The following is a 17,696-nucleotide window of genomic DNA, read 5'->3' as shown; positions in this document are numbered from 1 at the left end:
TTTTGGATCTGACTTAAAATTTGAACATTTTATAAAGAGGAAACAGTCTTAGAGGATCTGCACAAATTAGAAAAATGTCCACTTGTCCCAGTGGTTTGCAGCTTAATGATACAAATAATTCATTTTTTTTTTGGTCTAGCCTCTTATAGAATGATCCCCGGCAAACAATCATCCTGACTGAGAATGTTTCCGGCGAATAATTTGTAGGTAAATTTTTTTTTTTTTTTTTTTTTTTTTTTTTGAGCTCATTGGCAAATACCTAGAGAGATCTAAGCGGCTAAGTGATTGATTTTCAACTATTAAAGAAGCCAACAAAAGAGTGCTGACTGCCTCCCTCCATCAAATCGCTCATTCATCACCAAACAAAACAAAAGCCACATTACCTCATGGATTCACCAATTTATAACAATATCATAACTAATATATATATAAGAAATATAATTGAAGCTTCAGTAATACGTAAGGGAACTAATATTTCCCTGGCTCTTATGAGTCAAAGTAGAGTATCATTTCATTGTCCAACATATGCTTAAAAGGAAAGTAAGTTCATTAACACTTGCATACAACATTAAAAAGTATGGCCAAACCCTTAAAACATATCAAAAAAAAAAAAACTTTATTACCAAATACCAATACATTTCTGGTACGGGCAGAACTTCATGCCCTTTATTCCTTCACTGTTTCTTACTGATGATAGTAATCCCTTTCTTCTGGCCGGTAGACGTATCCTGAGCAGAGACACTTAGAATGCCATTTGCATCCATATCAAAGCAAACATCGAAACTTATATGTCCAGCAGGAGCTGGAGGAATGCCCTCAAGAACAAATTTACCCAAAAAGTTATTATTTAAGGTTGTTGAGCTCTCACCCTCGTAAATTCCAAATACGGCTTCAACTTGGTTGTTATACGTAGTCCACAAAGTGATGTTCACTTTTATGGGAACTCTGGTGTTTCTTGGAATCACAACCTGCATACAATGTTCATCACCTGTACTCGGCACGCTAATCTCAACCCCAAGTGATAGAGGGATGACATCCAAGAGGGTGAAATCTTGAAGCTTCTCAATCTCATATCCACTCAACACCGCTGCTTGAACAGCAGCGCCATAGGCTATAGCCTCATCAGGATTAATGCCCTTGCACAGCTCCTTCCCCTTGAACACATTCTCTAACAGTTGCTGCACCTTGGGAATTCTAGAAGAGCCACCAGCAAGAACAACATCATCAACACTGTCTACATCCATGTTTGCATCCCTCAAACACTTCTCCACGGGTTCCATACACTTGTTGAAGAAATCGAGGTTCAGTTGTTCAAATTTGGCACGCGTAATGGTCACATAGAAATCATTGTCTTTATCCAAGCAATCAATTTCTATCTCAGTTGTAGCCGAAAATGAAAGCCTCCTCTTTGCCTTCTCACATTCATTTCTTAACCTCCTAAGAGCTCTAGAGTTTCCAGTCAGGTCTGCGTTTGTCTTCCTCTTGAATTGCTCAACACAGTAATTCACCAATCTATTATCAAAGTCTTCACCTCCGAGATGAGTCTCTCCAGCGGTGGCTTTCACTTCAAAAACACCATCACCTATTGTAAGTAATGACACGTCTAAAGTACCTCCACCTATATCAAATATCATCACATTTCTCTTGCCATGCCAACTGGCCTTCTTATCAATGCCATATGCAATGGCTGCAGCAGTTGGTTCGTTAATGATGCGCATCACATTTAGGCCAGCGGTGGCACCTGCATCTTTTGTAGCCTGGCGTTGAGAGTTGTTGAAGTAAGCAGGGACAGTGATGACTGCACTTGTCACAGTTGAGCCAAGGTATGCCTCCGCAATCTTCCGCATCTTTATGAGAACCATGGATGAGATTTCTTCAGCAGTAAATTGTTTTTCCTGTTCCTGGTAGGTAACCACAATCATGGGCTTATCATCAGGACCTTCGATGACCTTGAATGGCCAAAGTTTCACATCACCTTGAATAGTGTCGTCACTGAATTTCCTGCCAATCAACCTCTTTGCATCTGCAAAAGGACGACAAACTTAGAAATTTGGACTATTTTTTATCCCGAATGGAATGAAATTATAAACATGTAAACATCTGCTTTAAGTGAACTATGTCAAGAATATATTAACCAAATATAGTTAAGCTAGACTTGGGTATGCAATCTTCTCTGCCAAGATGAACCAAAAATGAAATTTGAGACAACAAACTTGACCTCCTATTTCACAAGATATAAGCTAGCTTTGATTCATTACATTGGAAGGGATTGATCCCAACCAGTCCTGATCCCACTGATTTCCCAGTCCGGCCTAAAAGCTCAACTTAGTAACAGAGACCATATACATATATCAAATACAAGAAAAAGCAGTAAAAGGGTTAGAATGGAAAGACCAACAGCTGCACAGAGAACAACTGAACAGAAACAATTAAAGAAAATTGCATGTATATGTGGATGTGGTCAAATAAATCTTACCAAAGATTGAGTTGGTGGGGTTTCTGAGGATTTGGTTAAATGCTGCATCGCCTACTAAGCTCTCAGTATCAGTGAATGCAACATAAGATGGGGTAGTCCTGTTCCCCTGATCATTCACTATGATTTCAACATGACCCTGTTCCTGCTCCCACACTGCTACACACGAATACGTAGTGCCCAGATCAATCCCAATTGCCCGGTCTGCTGCTCCTGCCATTCTCAGCTCAAAAGTTGAAGAAGAAAATAATAGTATGAAGAAGAAAATTGAATTAAATGATTCCAGAGATCACATATGTGGAATAAATTTGCCTGCATACCAAGTCAATTAGCGAAAAGTCTACGTCAATACATTTTTGGCAAGTTGTAGGGAAGAATCATTTTTTAGTCTTTTTGTCCTAAGAATTAAGGAAAAGTCTTACACAATTTCTTGAACAGATAGGAGGCAAATGATTTCCATATTATAAGTTAAATGCCAAGCATAAATCATTGACTAGTGGACTGAACATACACACAGAGACTTTTCTGCTCAAGTAATTAGCAGTTGAAAAATGCTACAAACCCTATTCTGCTAACTCAACCGTTGACTTGAGCATAATTATGCGGAACAACAATGAAGGCTATTAATTCCCAAAAAATATAAGATCCTTTACTTATATAATGATCTGTATTTTATGCTGCACATAATTAAAAAGAAAAAGAAATTAGTGAGAGGTGCACAGAAACCTACCAAGCGTACCAGCTCAGAGATGGATGAGGAAGTGAGGTGGGGGTGTTGACCATTAGAGCTGGAAACGGATCAGCATTTTGGAATTTTCCAGGCGTGTAGCAGCAACGCAACTCCACTGAAAAATCATGGTCCTCTCTGACCGATCTCCTAAGGAAGCTATAAAAAAAATTTACATAAGAAAAGTGTCAACTTCTTGCCAAAAGTAAATATCAAAGAAAGTGGCACCAGAAAAAGTTTTATGCTTCATTAACTTACAGTACTACGAGTACTCCCCACAAAAGTGTGTGACACCTTGATTGAAGCTCCTCGCTAAAATTTTGACTCAAGACTGCAACATGAGCACAGCCTTGTGCAACACCTTCCACTTGAAGACATTCCATCATATATAAGTAATGCACCTCCAGAACTTTAGAAGAGTAAAGTCATTTCAGAGAGTCTCCAATGATATCCTAGAAGAGTGACCGAAACAATGCATGCTTTCCACTATTGAACTACACTGAAGACTGCCAATGCCAATAGACATTGTGAAGCAGATACTTATACTGTTAGAAGCAAAATGACATCTCACAACACTATGAAACAACCAAGCCAACAAAGGATTGCTGGTTGCCTCCCTCAATTGCTGGTTGCCTCCCTCAATCGAGTCATTCATTCATTACTGAACAAAACAAAGGAGGCATGCCCTCATGGATTCACTAGTTCACAGTGATAATAGCACAATATTAGAAATACAAATGAAACTCAATTCAATAATATGTTAATAAACTCATATTTCTCCTCGCTTCCATTATTCAATTAAATTACCAGTTCAGTGTAGAACAGTCATATTCTAGTAAAATATTCAGATAAGGTCATCAAGCCTTGCATCAAACTTGAAGATATGAGGAAAAACCCTTTAAAATATCAGAATGATCAATTTAGTCATATGTAAGTCATTTCGCTTCCAGTACTGCGGCATAAATTATGCCTTCTTACTTCATGCCATCAGTTCCTTCACAATTTATTAGTGACGACTGTAATCTTTTTCTTCTGGCCAGTGCCCCTGTCCTCAGCTGAGACAGTCAGGATACCATTTACATCAATATCAAAGCAAAGTTCGAAGGAAACTACACCTGCAGGTGCTGGAGGAATGCCATCCATACAAAATTTACCCAAAAAGTTATTATCTAAGGTTGTTGAACTCTCGCCCTCATAAATTGAGAATGGAACTGAAACCTGGTTGTCAATGGAAGTTTCCAAAATAATTCCGTTCTTTTTGGCGGGGATTCTGGTGTTTCTTGGAAGCACAACCGACATAACATGTGGGTCACCAAAATCATTAGTTTCCACTCCAAGTGATAGAGGGATGACATCCAAGAGAGTAAAACCTTGAAGCTTCTCATTTCCATTCCCACTCAAGACTGCAGCTTGAACTGCAGCACCATATGCTATAGCCTCATCAGGATTAATTCCCTTGCAAAGCTCCTTCCCCTTGAACAAATCCTGTAGTAACTGCTGCACTTTGGGAATTCTAGAAGATCCACCAGCAAGAACAACATCGTCGACACTGTTTACATCCATCTTAGCATCCCTCAAACACTTCTCGACAGGCTTCATACATTTGTTGAAGAAATCAATATTGAGTTGTTCAAATTTTGCACGGGTAATAGTTGCATACAAATCATTCTCTTTATCCAAACAGTCAATTTCAATGTCTGTTGTAGTTGTAGATGAAAGCCTTCTCTTTGCCTTCTCACATTCATTTCTTAACCTCCTAAGAGCTCTAGCGTTTCCAATAAGGTCCACCTTATGCTTCCTCTTGAATTGCTCAACACAGTAATTCACCATTCTGTTATCAAAGTCTCCACCTCCAAGATGAGTCTCTCCTGCCGTGGCTTTAACTTCAAAAACACCATTACATATACTCAGTAGTGACACATCTAAAGTACCACCACCTAAATCAAATATCAGCACATTTTTCTTCCTATACCCACCAGCCTTCTTGTCAATGCCATATGCAATAGCTGCGGCAGTTGGTTCATTGATGATGCGCATCACATTTAGGCCTGCAGTGGCACCTGCATCTTTTGTAGCCTGACGTTGAGAGTTAGTGAAGTAAGCAGGGACAGTGATAACTGCATTCATCACAGTTGATCCAAGGTAGGCTTCAGCAGTCTTCCGCATCTTTGTGAGAACCATGGATGAGATTTCTTCAGCAGCAAACATCTTTTCTTGTCCCTGGTGGGTAACCACAATCATCGGCTTATCATCAGGACCTTTAATGACCTTGAATGGCCAGAGTTTCAAATCACTTTGAACAGTGGCGTCACTGAATTTCCTGCCAATTAACCTCTTTGCATCTGTGAATTGACAAATTGATGAAATTTTAGATTCTATCATGAAAAGAATTCTGTAAATATCCCACTTTTACTAAACTATACTCTATCAAAAATATGTCAACTAAATATAGTTAGCTACAGTTGAGTACGTGTACTACTTAACAAATAGGGAAACTTTGATGAACCAAAGATCAAACTTAAGACATAAAACTTTTGACCTCTTAAGAACTCAAACTTTGTTTAACAGAAAATAAGAAAGCTTTCATTTATTATACTATAGTTGATCAAACCCCTAACTTATCATAATCCTAATCCATTTCCATATCCAGCAAGCTCAAACTTAATTAGGCACACATTCTGTAGCTATATTTGTAGCAGTCAACAAATTAAAAAGACTAACATTCACAGAGCAACAATTGCACAATAAGAACATTTGAAATAAAATTGATGGTCTGAGAAAATTAATAATCCTACCAAAGATTGAGTTGGTAGGGTTTCTCAGAATTTGGTTAAATGCTGCATCGCCTACTAAGCTCTCAGTATCAGTGAATGCAACATAAGATGGGGTAGTCCTGTTGCCCTGATCATTCACTATGATTTCCACATGACCCTGTTCGTGCTCCCACACAGCAACACATGAATATGTTGTCCCCAGATCAATCCCAATTGCACGGCCTCTTGCTTCAGCCATTCTCAGATCAAGAACTTGAAGAAGCGAGCAATATACTGAAGGAAGAAGAAAGTTAAACTAATGCTCTGATCAACATTTGTGGAAGAAACAAAAAGTGCTTGCGCACCAAGTCAATGGGGGAACAAGTCCAAGTCAATCTGTAGAACTGGTCCAAAACTCTTGGTCCAGTTTTTGGGGAAAAATCATTTGTTTATGCTATGAATTAGATGAGTTTGTAGGTTTGTACAATTCCGTTTTATTGTTTTAGGACAGAGAAATGAATCGTAACAACTGTTCTGAACATGCACCCAGAGACTTTGCTGCTTAAATTATTAGCAGAAAATTTATAATGATGTTATAGATCTACTTGCAAATAAATTTATGATGATTACAACCCAACTCTCACAACTCAAGCATTGACTTACACACCTTTAGTTGTTCAGAAAAATAACAAGAACTATCCAAAATACAAGATCTATTGTTCAGAAGAAAGTTTCCTTTACCTTCTGCACCATTTTTAACTATATTCGACAAACGTAAAATCATGTGAACCAATATAAATCACTCTTATATTGTCTCCAAACAAACAACTTGACAATTGAATTCCAACCTGGTGAGATTACAGAACCCAACATGATTCCTTGCAAAAATTGGTACTCTGTTAGCAAAACATGCAAGAAAAAGAACCTAGAAAGTCTGTAAGCAAAACAACCAGCCAACAAAAACGAGTACCCAATGACTGCCTAACTTCCCCCTAACATGGAAAAATTACAACAATTTTCAGTGTAGAGATCAAAACGATTTTATCATATATGCCATTTCAGTCTTAGCTTGCCATAAGCGATCATTTCTTACCTCATCTTCTCAATTCGCATAGCTTCTCCGTCACTGTTTTGTGGATTGTAATCCCTTTCCTTTGGCCAGTGGACATGTCCTCAGCAAAGACAGTCAAGATACCCTTCACACTTACAACTCTTAGCACTTATCAAATACAATCATATCACATATTATAAAACTCGGAAATCTGAATGTGACTGTTAACAGATATTGAGCTTATTGTTAGCGACTTAACAATTTGAAAGACACAATTGTTCAGTATCTCACTTAAGACATCAAATTCTCTTAAAATAACCCAGGGCGTCTCCATCTTCAGTCTCACCTTATAAAAGGGCAACATATATATATATATATATATATATATAGCTAATCAAAAAGCATTTTACAGCAATAAATTTAAGAAATAAAGAAATGAGCTTTACCAAAAATGGAGTTTTCTGGGTTTCTAATGAGCTGGTTAATGGCTGCATCACTAACCAACTTCTCTGTTTGAGTGAAGGCAACACAAGATGGAGTTGTCATGTTGCCCTGTTCGTTCAGTATGACTTCTACATTGTCATTAGCTCGCTGCTACATGCACGAGTAGGCTGTGCCCAGATCAATCCCAATTGCATATTCTTCTTTTCCCTGCATTTGTGGCCCAAAAACTCAGAATCAATGAAGGAAAGAAGGGTTCCTGAAGAAGATGAAGTTGAAAACGGTGAGGGAGAGTAAGGCAGTAGTAATTATGAGTGAGAGTGAGGCAGTTTGATGCAGAGGGAAATCAAATAAAAGAGAGATGAGCGCTTTGGCAAGATCAAAAGAGAGAGAATATCAGGAAAAGAGAGATTTTTTGCAAGGTTTTATACGCAAAGCCAGAGCCTTCTGACGCTGATGTGTTCAGTCGTAAGGCTTTTTTTTTTTTTTTTTTTTTTTTTTTTTAATTTAATGTTTAGCATCTGAAATCTAACATGAACTTGTTAGTGATGATCTTGTAGTGAGCTTGGAGAAACTCTTCAACCAAGGTCCCAGAAAATCTCGGTGGTCCAACCGGTCAATCAAAGGGCGAAATATGGACAAAATAACAAAACCATCGTAAATTAGTTCTCTTGTTAATGGATTGGCTGATTCTTGAACTCCTTAAAGAGCTGTACAAGAGAACTGGACTTAATTTGTTCTTCTGTTCATATTTACATGGCCAAAATGATCAGCCAAAGTTAGCTTAGCACCGACCAACTCTAGAATTCGCTTAGCATCAGCTACAAACTTTTGAGACATCTATAGCTTGCAAGCACTTCGTTGTAACACAATTGAACCTATCACCTGGTTGTTCTGTTTCTAACGTTGTAAATCATATTTCTGTAAAAGTGCATACCGTTACAGAAAGTGAGAAAACACATCAATCTCTTTTGCACTTCATATTATGCTTTCATGTTTTGCTGCATGTAGTTCCGTTTTAACTTTCCAAAGATTTCAAATTAGATTGATCAGCAATTCAAGTCAAACACTGTCAAACCATGTGGGGGCAATATATACCAATCTTCTAGCATCTCAAGATAACCACCTCTGAATAACAATAATTAACCAAAGAGGAGCAAGAATAATATAGGGACTGCAACCAACTCACAAAACAGAAACCAGCTAGAACAGAAGTCCAACCGTGTTATCTACTTCAAAAATATTTCATAAAACATGTCTTGTGCATTGATTTGTGGTTTATAGAACTGAAATGCTTGCAAGCTATAGTGATCAGGCAAGAAAAATCTCAGAGAAAATAAGAAGTCTCTGAGTGAAAGAACAGCAAGTCACAATGACGCATGACCCACCAGCAAAAGGATGGCCATCCACCTCACTCCCCCAAAACTAAATATGATCAACAGTTTGGGCATATCGGACAGTTATCCAAAACCATCGAGCCAAAGGCATTACCGGTAAAATATCAAAAACAAAAAGGCCATCAACGGTCTCAATTTATATCTTCTTGCTTGCTCAGTTCCAGTTCCTTCACGATTTAGGGTTTTACCTTGCATGTTTCACCCTTCCTTCAAGTGTTCTCTTGCTTGTCTCGGTTGCTTCACATTTGATCTTGCTTGACACATTTTCTTCTTGGTTTATCTTGCTTAGCTCACTTCTAGCAAGTTTTCTCTTGCTTTTCTTGAATTCTTCTTGTTTTATCTTGTTTGTAGAGATGATTGTACACCCTTGCTTCTCACCAGTGAACTTATTCTCAGCAGAAACGCACAGAATGCCGTCAGCATCAATGTCAAAGCAAATGTAATATTGAGCGACACCCTTGGGAGCTGGAGGAATGTTACAGATGACAAAGTCAGCCAAGAAATTGTTTTCTAATGTTGTTGGACTCTCCCCCTCAAAAATGGGTGTGGAAATGGCAGTTTGGTAGTCGTACAAAGTAGTAATACTCCTTTTCATTGTGGTGGGAATTCTAGTGTTTCTTGGGATCACAACATACATGACGTTGCAGCCTTGAGTCTCAACTCCAAGTGAGAGTGGGGTGACATCCAAGAGAGCAAAGCCTTGAAGCATCCCATTTTCATTCCCACTCAAGGCTGCAGCTTGAATAGCAGCACCATATGCCACTGCCTCATCAGGATTAACGCTTTTGCACAACTGCTTCCCCTTGAACAGATCCTGTAATAGCTGCTGCACCTTGGGAATTCTAGATGAACCACCAGCAAGGACAACATCATGGACACTGCTTATATCCATCTTAGCATCCTTCAAACACTTAACCACAGGCTCTATGCACTTGATGAAGAAACCCTTGTTGAGTTCTTCGAATTTGGCACGGGTAAAACTTACAAAAAAATCGGTACCCTGATGCAAACATTCAATTTCAATATCAGTCACAGTGGCATATGAAAGCCTCCTCTTTGCCTTCTCGCAGGCATGTCTTAACCTCCTAAGAGCCTTGGAGTTTCCACTAAGATCCACGTTATGCTTCCTCTTGAATTCCTTAACACAGAAGTTGACCATTTTGCTATCAAAGTCTCCACCCCCAAGGTGAGTGTCTCCAACAGTTGCCTTCACTTCAAAGACACCAGAAGTATTTATGCTAAGCAGAGACACATCTAAAGTGCCACCACCCAAGTCAAAAATCATCACATTTCTGTTGTTATACCAACCAGCCTTCTTGTCAAGCCCATAAGCGATGGCTGCAGCAGTTGGTTCGTTGATCATATGAATCACATTGAGTCCGGCAGTGGCAGAAGCATGTTTTGTAGCTTCACGCTGTGAGTTGTTGAAGTAGGCAGGGACAGTTACTACTGCATTCTTCACAGTTTTGCCAATGTAGGCTTCAGCAGTCTCACGCATCTTTCCCAATACCATGGATGAAATGTCTTCAGCAGCATACTGTTTCTCTTGACCCATGTGGTGGACCACAATCATGGGTTTGTCGCTTGAACCTTCAATGACCTTGAATGGCCAAAGCTTCATATCATTTTGAACACAGGTGTCACTAAATCTTCTACCAATCAACCTCTTCGCATCTGCAAATTAATGTCAAAGCTAAAAACACAGTGCAACAAGGAAACCAATTCCATTGAGGAAAACCAAGAAGAAAAAGGTCATATGACACTTATTTCCTTATTATGTAAGTTCTAATGTTAAACTTAATTGGGCCTACTACCTCCAATTGTTTAAGATAACCAAGTTTCAATCTAAACCTGCAGAGGTCTAGTAGTAATTGTCCCAATAGATCAATGACCTTTTTTCCCTAAATCACAAGAGTACTGTATCAAATTTATTGTGGGTAAAATCCAAGTAAAATCGAAGATCAAGGACTTGGTCTAACTAATAAGTGAAAGATTTGTAGTTCGCAGCCAGCCAATAGTATATATTTTCCACCATTTACACTCCTATCTGATCCATGCTTGTTCTTAGCCGACAATCCTACACACCCTAAACCAAACTCAAAAACTTGCACAAATAAGGTTCATCTCTGAACCAAATACAAGCCGGCCAAATTATTAAACAAACCAAATACCTAAAATCTCAGCTCAGTTTTGAGAAACAAAACAGGTTATATATAAGTGTAGACAGGGAAAAGATGAACCTACCAAAGACGGTGTTGGTGGGGTTTCTGGCCACCTGGTTAATAGCTCCATCGCCGACCAAGCTCTCCGAGTCGGTGAAGGCAACGCAAGACGGAGTCGTCCTGTTTCCCTGTTCGTTGGGTATGATCTCAACACGACCGTGCTGCCACACTGCAACACACGAGTACGTGGTTCCCAGGTCGATCCCTATTGCATGTTCTTCTTTTCCCTCCATTTTTGGCTCAAAAACACAGTGAATGCTTTCTTGAAGTCCTTGAAAAGACAGAATGAGGGCTTCTTCTTGAAGAAGAGACAGAGTTGAAAACAGTGAAGAGGTAAGAGAAAAGCAAGCCCCTTGGGGAAGATAGAAGTGAAATGAGTCAACTGAGCTGGTTTAACCACAGAAACGTGAGTTATTAGAACGAGAAGATCAGAAAAGATCGATTTTTTGCAAGGTTTTATACGCAAAGCCAGAGCCTTTCTGAGGTTGATGGGATTTTGTAATGATTAGCAGCCGTGGCTGCCACATGATCTTAATTGCTAATCCGCTTTTTAAAATTTAAAGTTGGAAAAACCCTAAATATACTGAACCATCCAACTAGAACCCATTTCCTTTTCGTTCCTAGCCTAGAGTTTACAACTTCGTTAGGAATGAACGTAATCGGGGAGTACTATTCATTAGAGAATGTCGTGGGCCATGACGATTGGATCACAACTGGTGAACCTATAAACCATACACAAGAGTTCTTCTATTATTTTGATCAGGTTGAAAAATGGAACTTTTTTTAATTTCTTTAAAGTTAGTAAAATAGGGAATCGTATAAAAAAGTAGTTTAATATTATTGAGTGCTATCATTTGGAATATTGTTGTAAAAATAATGCGTAATCTATGATAAAATTATGGCATGAAAAAATTTGAATAACAAAGTAGCCTTTGACATAATTTGACTTTGTGACATGTTAAACACTTAAACCTTGTCAACATTCATTTCTATTAATTTCTTTCGTGTCATAATCTTACCATGAAGGAGCATGATTTTTAGAACATGTTCATGTTTGTACCTATTTTTGGAAAATCCGCTCGTAAATCCTTAGCCCATGGATGAGGAAAATACGGTGCATTTATTGTTGGTATCTCAATAAAATTTTATTGTTATGAGATATTAATTTTCGGAGAAGAAGTTGGAAGGGAAAGAAATAACGGCAATAATTATTTGTTGAAATAATTAATGCCAGGATATAATTGAGCTTGAAGGCATGCATTAGAGACAATATTGCATAATTAAGAGCAAATCAATTATAAGGACACCGCAAGAAGAAGGTAATTCTGGTGCGATCAAGGAGAATGAAGCCGCAAATAGCAAGAAACTATGGGCCTTTTTTTGGTCATTAAGACCAAAATTTACTTTCCTAAACCTTATGTTTATACACCATTGTAGAAGGTTCTAAACCAACACAACTCAACTTCAATACATCAAATTATCTACAATATCTTTTCATTCTTACTTTATCTCTTTATCATCTTAATCACTTTCTTTATCAAAAAAATCAAAAAGAAGCAACATTGGTGAAAACACTGCCAAGTCCTTGCAAAAAGCTTTCTACCTCAGCCCACAATCACTTGGAAGAAGTCTATCACGGGCAAAATTAATCAAAACCTCCCTTGGCCAATGGCCGCGAGTTGGCACCCCCATTAAGATTTTTGAGTTCCATCATCCCAGTTTTAAAAATGTTTAAAATTTATGATTTAGGAATGAAATATTTTGGTGAGAAAATAAGAACATGCGGTTTTTTGCCCAAAAATCATGTGCTGTCAACAGGTTTTTGCGGCAAATGATGGTGGTGAACAGTTCTTTTTTATATATTTTTTTTTATTTAAGTTTGTAGCTTGGTTTCCATGAGTTTGAAAAAAATTATAAAACATTTGACATCTTTTGGTGTGGTTAATTAATCTTGCTTGATGAAACATCATTAGCTTCGCCTGTATAGCCTCGGTAACCATACTCACCTTTGACGTCTCATATATTATGGTCTGCCTCATCAATCTCATTCAACTAAATAATAGTTCAGAATCTCACAGATTTTTTTATAGTGATGGAGACAAAGACACAGTTGCTATTCCTCAAGAATCTGCTTGAAGTATTAACGTGAATAAAACCAGTTAATTGGATGGAGAAACTAGTGCAATTTTTAAGTAGGTAAACAAAACAAAAAAAATGATTAACAAAAACCATACGATCCAAGTAACAAAATAAAAGTTGGATTAGATTGAACCCAAAATATGTCAGACTATCCGACTAGCTAATTGCTAATACATCATTGGAGAACCTTAGGCCACGTTTGGTTCACGGCAAGGAAGCATCAGGAAAGAAAACTTGTTCATTTCCTGCGTTTGGGATGCAAAAGGAAATGAAATCGTTTCCTGAAGGAAAGGAAAATAAGGGGGAAAGTGGTTTCTTCCAAATCTCAAAGGAATCACTTTCCCCTCTTATTTCATTGCATTTATTACTCACAACATATTATTTTATTACATTATTGACAAATTTTTAACAACTTTCTTGATAACTATCCTTGCGTTACCAAACATCGGAATGGAAAGTTGTTGGGAAATTTCATTTCCCTTCCCATGGGAAAGACAAAAGAATTACTTTATTTTCCGTGAACCAAACGAGGCCTTAGTGATGTAGTTAGGTGGAGAATTAAATTAGAATTAGGCAGTGATGGAAAGAACTTTATGACAGTTCTTAGATAAGATTCACTTAATATTATATATTGTTAAAAAAAAAAAAAATCAGACACCTTCACCAATTTGCTGGTGAGGTGACATGTTAGTAAATTATAATTCTAACATTTTAGGTCATGAGTTCGATTCTCCATATATAGATAAAGGTGAGGTGGGCTAAGATTTTTTAAAAATAAAAAAAAACAAAAAAAAAACTGACAGATCAAACACACTTCACCAATTTCAGGCTTTCAGCAATTAAATCAGGGTTTTGCTAAAGATAGCTTATTGCATAATTAGATTTAGCAACAATTATCTGTCCAAAAGTAGAGCAATGTGCAGGAAAATTTAACCCTAGCTTATAACTCGTTTTCGAACAAAACTCGAAAAGTACTAATCAAAGCATTTTATCAGACCAAAAGATTAGTTAACTACAGTATCTCTGTCAAAAGATTTTGTGAAACGTCTCATGTATTTGAGTTGCAGTATTATAGAATTCAAAACATGATTACTCCATAACTACAATGACCAGGCAGCCATGTCTCTTAGCTAAACAAGAAAAAAATAAAAATAAAATATAAAATATAAAAACAAACAAAACAAGGCATGCCTATTAGCAAAATAGCCCGGCCATGATCACGGATCAACGAGCATCCAGCAACAGGAGTGTCCGATGGGCGATGACTGCCTCAGTCCGTATCTTTTAGTTGTGCACAGACAAGAAAACCAGAGATCGAGACGTCCACTCACCTGTCATAGTAGAACAATTTAGAAATATAGCAAATTAAATCCGTCAAAATATTAAAATTTGATTTCATAACAGATATCGTATTTGTATTCCAGCCATGCATGGTCAGCAAAAATAATTATCTTTTCTTACCTCATCTTCTCAATCCTTAATGTTCTTCTGTCACAAGTAATTGTAATCTCTTTTCTCTTGCCTGTAGATTTCTCTTCAGCAGAGACACTCAAGATACCATTTGCATCAATATCAAAGCAAACATTGAACTCAACAGCACCCTTGGGAGCTGAAGGAATGTCATGAATGATAAAGCTACCCAGACGATTATTGTTTAAGGTTGTTTCACTCTCGCCCTCGAAGATAGGAAATGGGGCCCAAATTTGGTTGTCTACGGAAGTGGCAAGAGTTGTGTTCTTTATGACTGGAATTCTAGTATTTCTTGGTATCACGACAGTCATAAAATCAGATTCCTCAGAAGCCCAACTCTTTGTCCTAACCCCAAGGGACATTGGGGTGACATCCATGAGAGTGAAATCTTTAAGCTTTCCAGTTCCAGTTCCATTTCCATTCAAGACTGCTGCTTGAACAGCTGCACCATAAGCCACAGCCTCTTCAGGATTTATTCCTTTGCAAAGCTCCTTCCCTTTGAACACATCCTGCAATAGCTGCTGCACCCTGGGAATTCTAGAAGAGCCACCAATAAGAACAATATCATCGACAGAGCTTGTGTCCATTTTAGCATCCCTTAAACACTTCTCCACTGGCTCCATACACTTTTTAAACAAATCCATGTTGATATGTTCAAATTTGTCTCGAGTAAATGTTATATAGAAATCAGTACTTGAGAACAAACAATCAATTTCAACGTCAACAGAACAAGCAAATGAAAGCCTCTTCTTTGCCTTTTCACATGCATTTCTTATCCTTCTTAGAGCTCTGGAGTTACCATTGACGTCCAATTGATGCTTCGTCTTAAATTCCTCGACACAATAATTCACCATTTTGTTATCAAAGTCCTCACCTCCGAGATGAGTGTCTCCAGCAGTAGCCTTCACTTCAAAAACATCATCCCCTATGCTAAGCAGCGACACATCTAAAGTACCACCGCCCAAATCAAATATTACCACATTTCTCTTGCTATACCAGCCAGCTTTCTTGTTAAGGCCATAAGCAATTGCTGCGGCAGTTGGTTCATTTATTATACGCATCACATTTAGGCCAGCGGTAGTACCTGCATCATATGTTGCCCGCCGCTGTGAATTATTGAAGTATGCAGGGACAGTTATAACTGCATTCTTCACAGTTGAGCCGAGGTAAGCCTCAGCAACCTCCCGCATCTTTGAAAGAACCATGGATGAGATTTCCTCTGCAGCAAACCTTTTCTCTTTACCCTCCTGGGTAACCACAATCATAGGCTTGTCCTTGGGACCTTTAGTAACCTTGAATGGCCAGAGCTTCATGTCATTTTGAACAGAAGCATCACTGAACCTCCTGCCAATTAACCTCTTTGCATCTACAACATCACCATGAAATAGATCAAATGATATAGCATATATGAACAACAGTCATTAACTATATTATTAACTTCTGTTACATATATGATGAAAAATCTAATACTAATCCAAATTCTCTCAGTACTGGTCTCTTACTCTGCCATGAATTAAGAACTCTGTAAATAGTGAATTAGAGACGAGAAAGAAATAAGTTGCAATAATGAGAACGAGGAGAGTAAATTGATTGTGAAAGTGGAGTACTGATGGGTTTACCAAAAATGGTGTTGGCGGGGTTTCGGATAATCTGGTCAAGTGCGGCATCACCTACCAAACTCTGTGTATCAGTGAAAGCAACACAAGAAGGAGTGGTCTTACTGCCCTGATCATTCATTATCACTTCAACGTGATCGTTCTCCCACACCGCAACGCACGAGTTGGTTGTTCCTAAGTCAATCCCTATTGCATGACCCTCTCCTCCTCCGCCCATTCTCAGACCAAACAAGTTGAACACCTTTTTCCTTGCTTAAAAACTGAAGAAGAAGAAGAAGAAGAGAATATCCCTCAACAACGCTTGGTTGATTTTTATCTAAAAAGAGCTTGAATTAAGTGATGCAGAGTCAGAGTCGTGTTGGGGAATGCAATCGTTCTATGGGAATTTGAAGTTGAAAAGAGTCAAGAGGGAGAGTAAACCAGCAGTAATTATGACTTGGGAAATAAAATAAAACAAAGATGAGAGCTTTGGGAAGATCAATAGAGACAGCGAGAGAGAGAGAGAGAGACTTGGGAAAAGAGAGATTTATTGCAAGGTCTTATACGCAAGGAGCAAAGCCAGAGCCTTCTGAAGTTCTGAGTTCCGACGCTGATGTGATTTAAACCCATTTGTAGTGGGATATAGTTGTCGGGCTTCTTCTTCTTCTTTTTTTAAATGATTTGAGCCCATTTTTAAGTAGACGCCTAGAACAATTACTCGTCTCTCCGGTACCCATGATCTCTACTCTCATTGCTACTGCCATGACTCATGAACAGTCAGCGCATTGGTCCAAAAACTTGTTGGTGATGATTTTATGATTAGCCTGGAGAGTCTTCGATCAATAACTTGCCAACCAAAGTTTATTTGACTTGATTTTTTGTTTTGTTCATATTTTACATGGCCAAATTGATTCAACTACAGTTAGCTCTGCACTCAACAAATGTGGAACTCCCTTAAGCATCAGCTACAGATCTTTTAGACATGTAAGCTGAATATGTTTTACTTCCAAGTTGCAAATGTTGTAAATCATATTTCTAGTAAGTGCATATCGATACAGAAAACACATCAAGCTCTTCTGAAGTTCACCTTCTGCTTTTATGTTTTGCTGCATTTAGTTCCGTCTAGCTTTCGGAACACTTCAATTATATTGATCAGCAATTCATGTTGAACAGTACTGTCAAACCATGTTCAGCAATATATCCCCTCTTCTATTGTCCCAAGGCAGCCAACCTGTGAATAACAATGTGTTCAACTATAGAAAGCAAGAATACAAGTCTTATGGTGACTGCAAGTATTATACAACATGCAGAACAGAAGTTCAATTGTGTTATCCAGTTCAAACATTTCATAAAACATGTCCACTGCATTGATTTGAGGTTACTACTTTATGGAACTGAAAGAATAAATAAATAAACATGATTTGTTTT

At 38.1% G+C, this 17,696-nt stretch overlaps 2 protein-coding genes across 3 annotated transcripts; both read right to left on the bottom strand.

Annotated features, from left to right (window-relative positions):
- Positions 1-492: 492 nt before the first annotated feature.
- Positions 493-6,212, bottom strand: LOC133715570 (heat shock cognate 70 kDa protein-like). Of its 2 annotated transcripts, XM_062142109.1 has the most exons (3): positions 5,996-6,212; positions 4,989-5,542; positions 493-1,925 (listed from the first exon to the last, which is right to left on the bottom strand). In XM_062142109.1, exons 1-3 carry the CDS (start codon positions 6,210-6,212, stop codon positions 675-677), a joined length of 2,022 nt encoding a protein of 673 aa, XP_061998093.1. In that variant the 3' UTR covers positions 493-674. The 2 variants fall into 2 exon arrangements, with proteins under 2 accessions (XP_061998093.1, XP_061998092.1); XM_062142108.1 differs by lacking the exons at positions 4,989-5,542; positions 5,996-6,212 and adding an exon at positions 2,477-2,693 and having other exon boundaries at positions 493-2,023.
- A 2,437-nt stretch (positions 6,213-8,649) lies between these two features.
- On the bottom strand, positions 8,650-16,671 carry LOC133716861 (iron-sulfur cluster biogenesis chaperone, mitochondrial-like). The gene is made up of 4 exons (XM_062143510.1): positions 16,293-16,671; positions 14,665-16,039; positions 11,087-11,451; positions 8,650-10,516 (listed from the first exon to the last, which is right to left on the bottom strand). The coding sequence occupies exons 1-4, from the start codon at positions 16,504-16,506 to the stop codon at positions 9,027-9,029; spliced, it is 3,444 nt and encodes a 1,147-aa protein (XP_061999494.1). The 5' UTR covers positions 16,507-16,671; the 3' UTR covers positions 8,650-9,026.
- Positions 16,672-17,696: the final 1,025 nt, after the last annotated feature.

This window comes from Rosa rugosa, chromosome 6, assembly GCF_958449725.1.
Source record: "Rosa rugosa chromosome 6, drRosRugo1.1, whole genome shotgun sequence".
In the NCBI taxonomy this organism is placed as follows: domain Eukaryota; kingdom Viridiplantae; phylum Streptophyta; class Magnoliopsida; order Rosales; family Rosaceae; genus Rosa; species Rosa rugosa.
This window is presented reverse-complemented; position numbering and strand designations above follow the sequence as displayed.

Bases quoted from the DNA above. Each gene is read 5' to 3' on its own strand.
- LOC133715570 (XM_062142109.1), bottom strand. From the start codon at position 6,212: ATGGCTGAAGCAAGAGGCCGTGCAATTGGGATTGATCTGGGGACAACA. The intron at 5,543-5,995 runs GTAGGATTATTA...GTCAATTCACAG, and splicing joins CCCTACCAACTCAATCTTTG to ATGCAAAGAGGTTAATTGGC. The intron at 1,926-4,988 runs GTGGACCTTATT...CCTGATGATAAG, and splicing joins AATTCAAGAGGAAGCATAAG to CCCATGATTGTGGTTACCTA.
- LOC133716861 (XM_062143510.1), bottom strand. From the start codon at position 16,506: ATGGGCGGAGGAGGAGAGGGTCATGCAATAGGGATTGACTTAGGAACA. The intron at 16,040-16,292 runs GTAAACCCATCA...GTGATGTTGTAG, and splicing joins CCCCGCCAACACCATTTTTG to ATGCAAAGAGGTTAATTGGC. The intron at 11,452-14,664 runs GTAAGAAAAGAT...TGGTTAAACCAG, and splicing joins TTAAGGATTGAGAAGATGAG to CTCAGTTGACTCATTTCACT.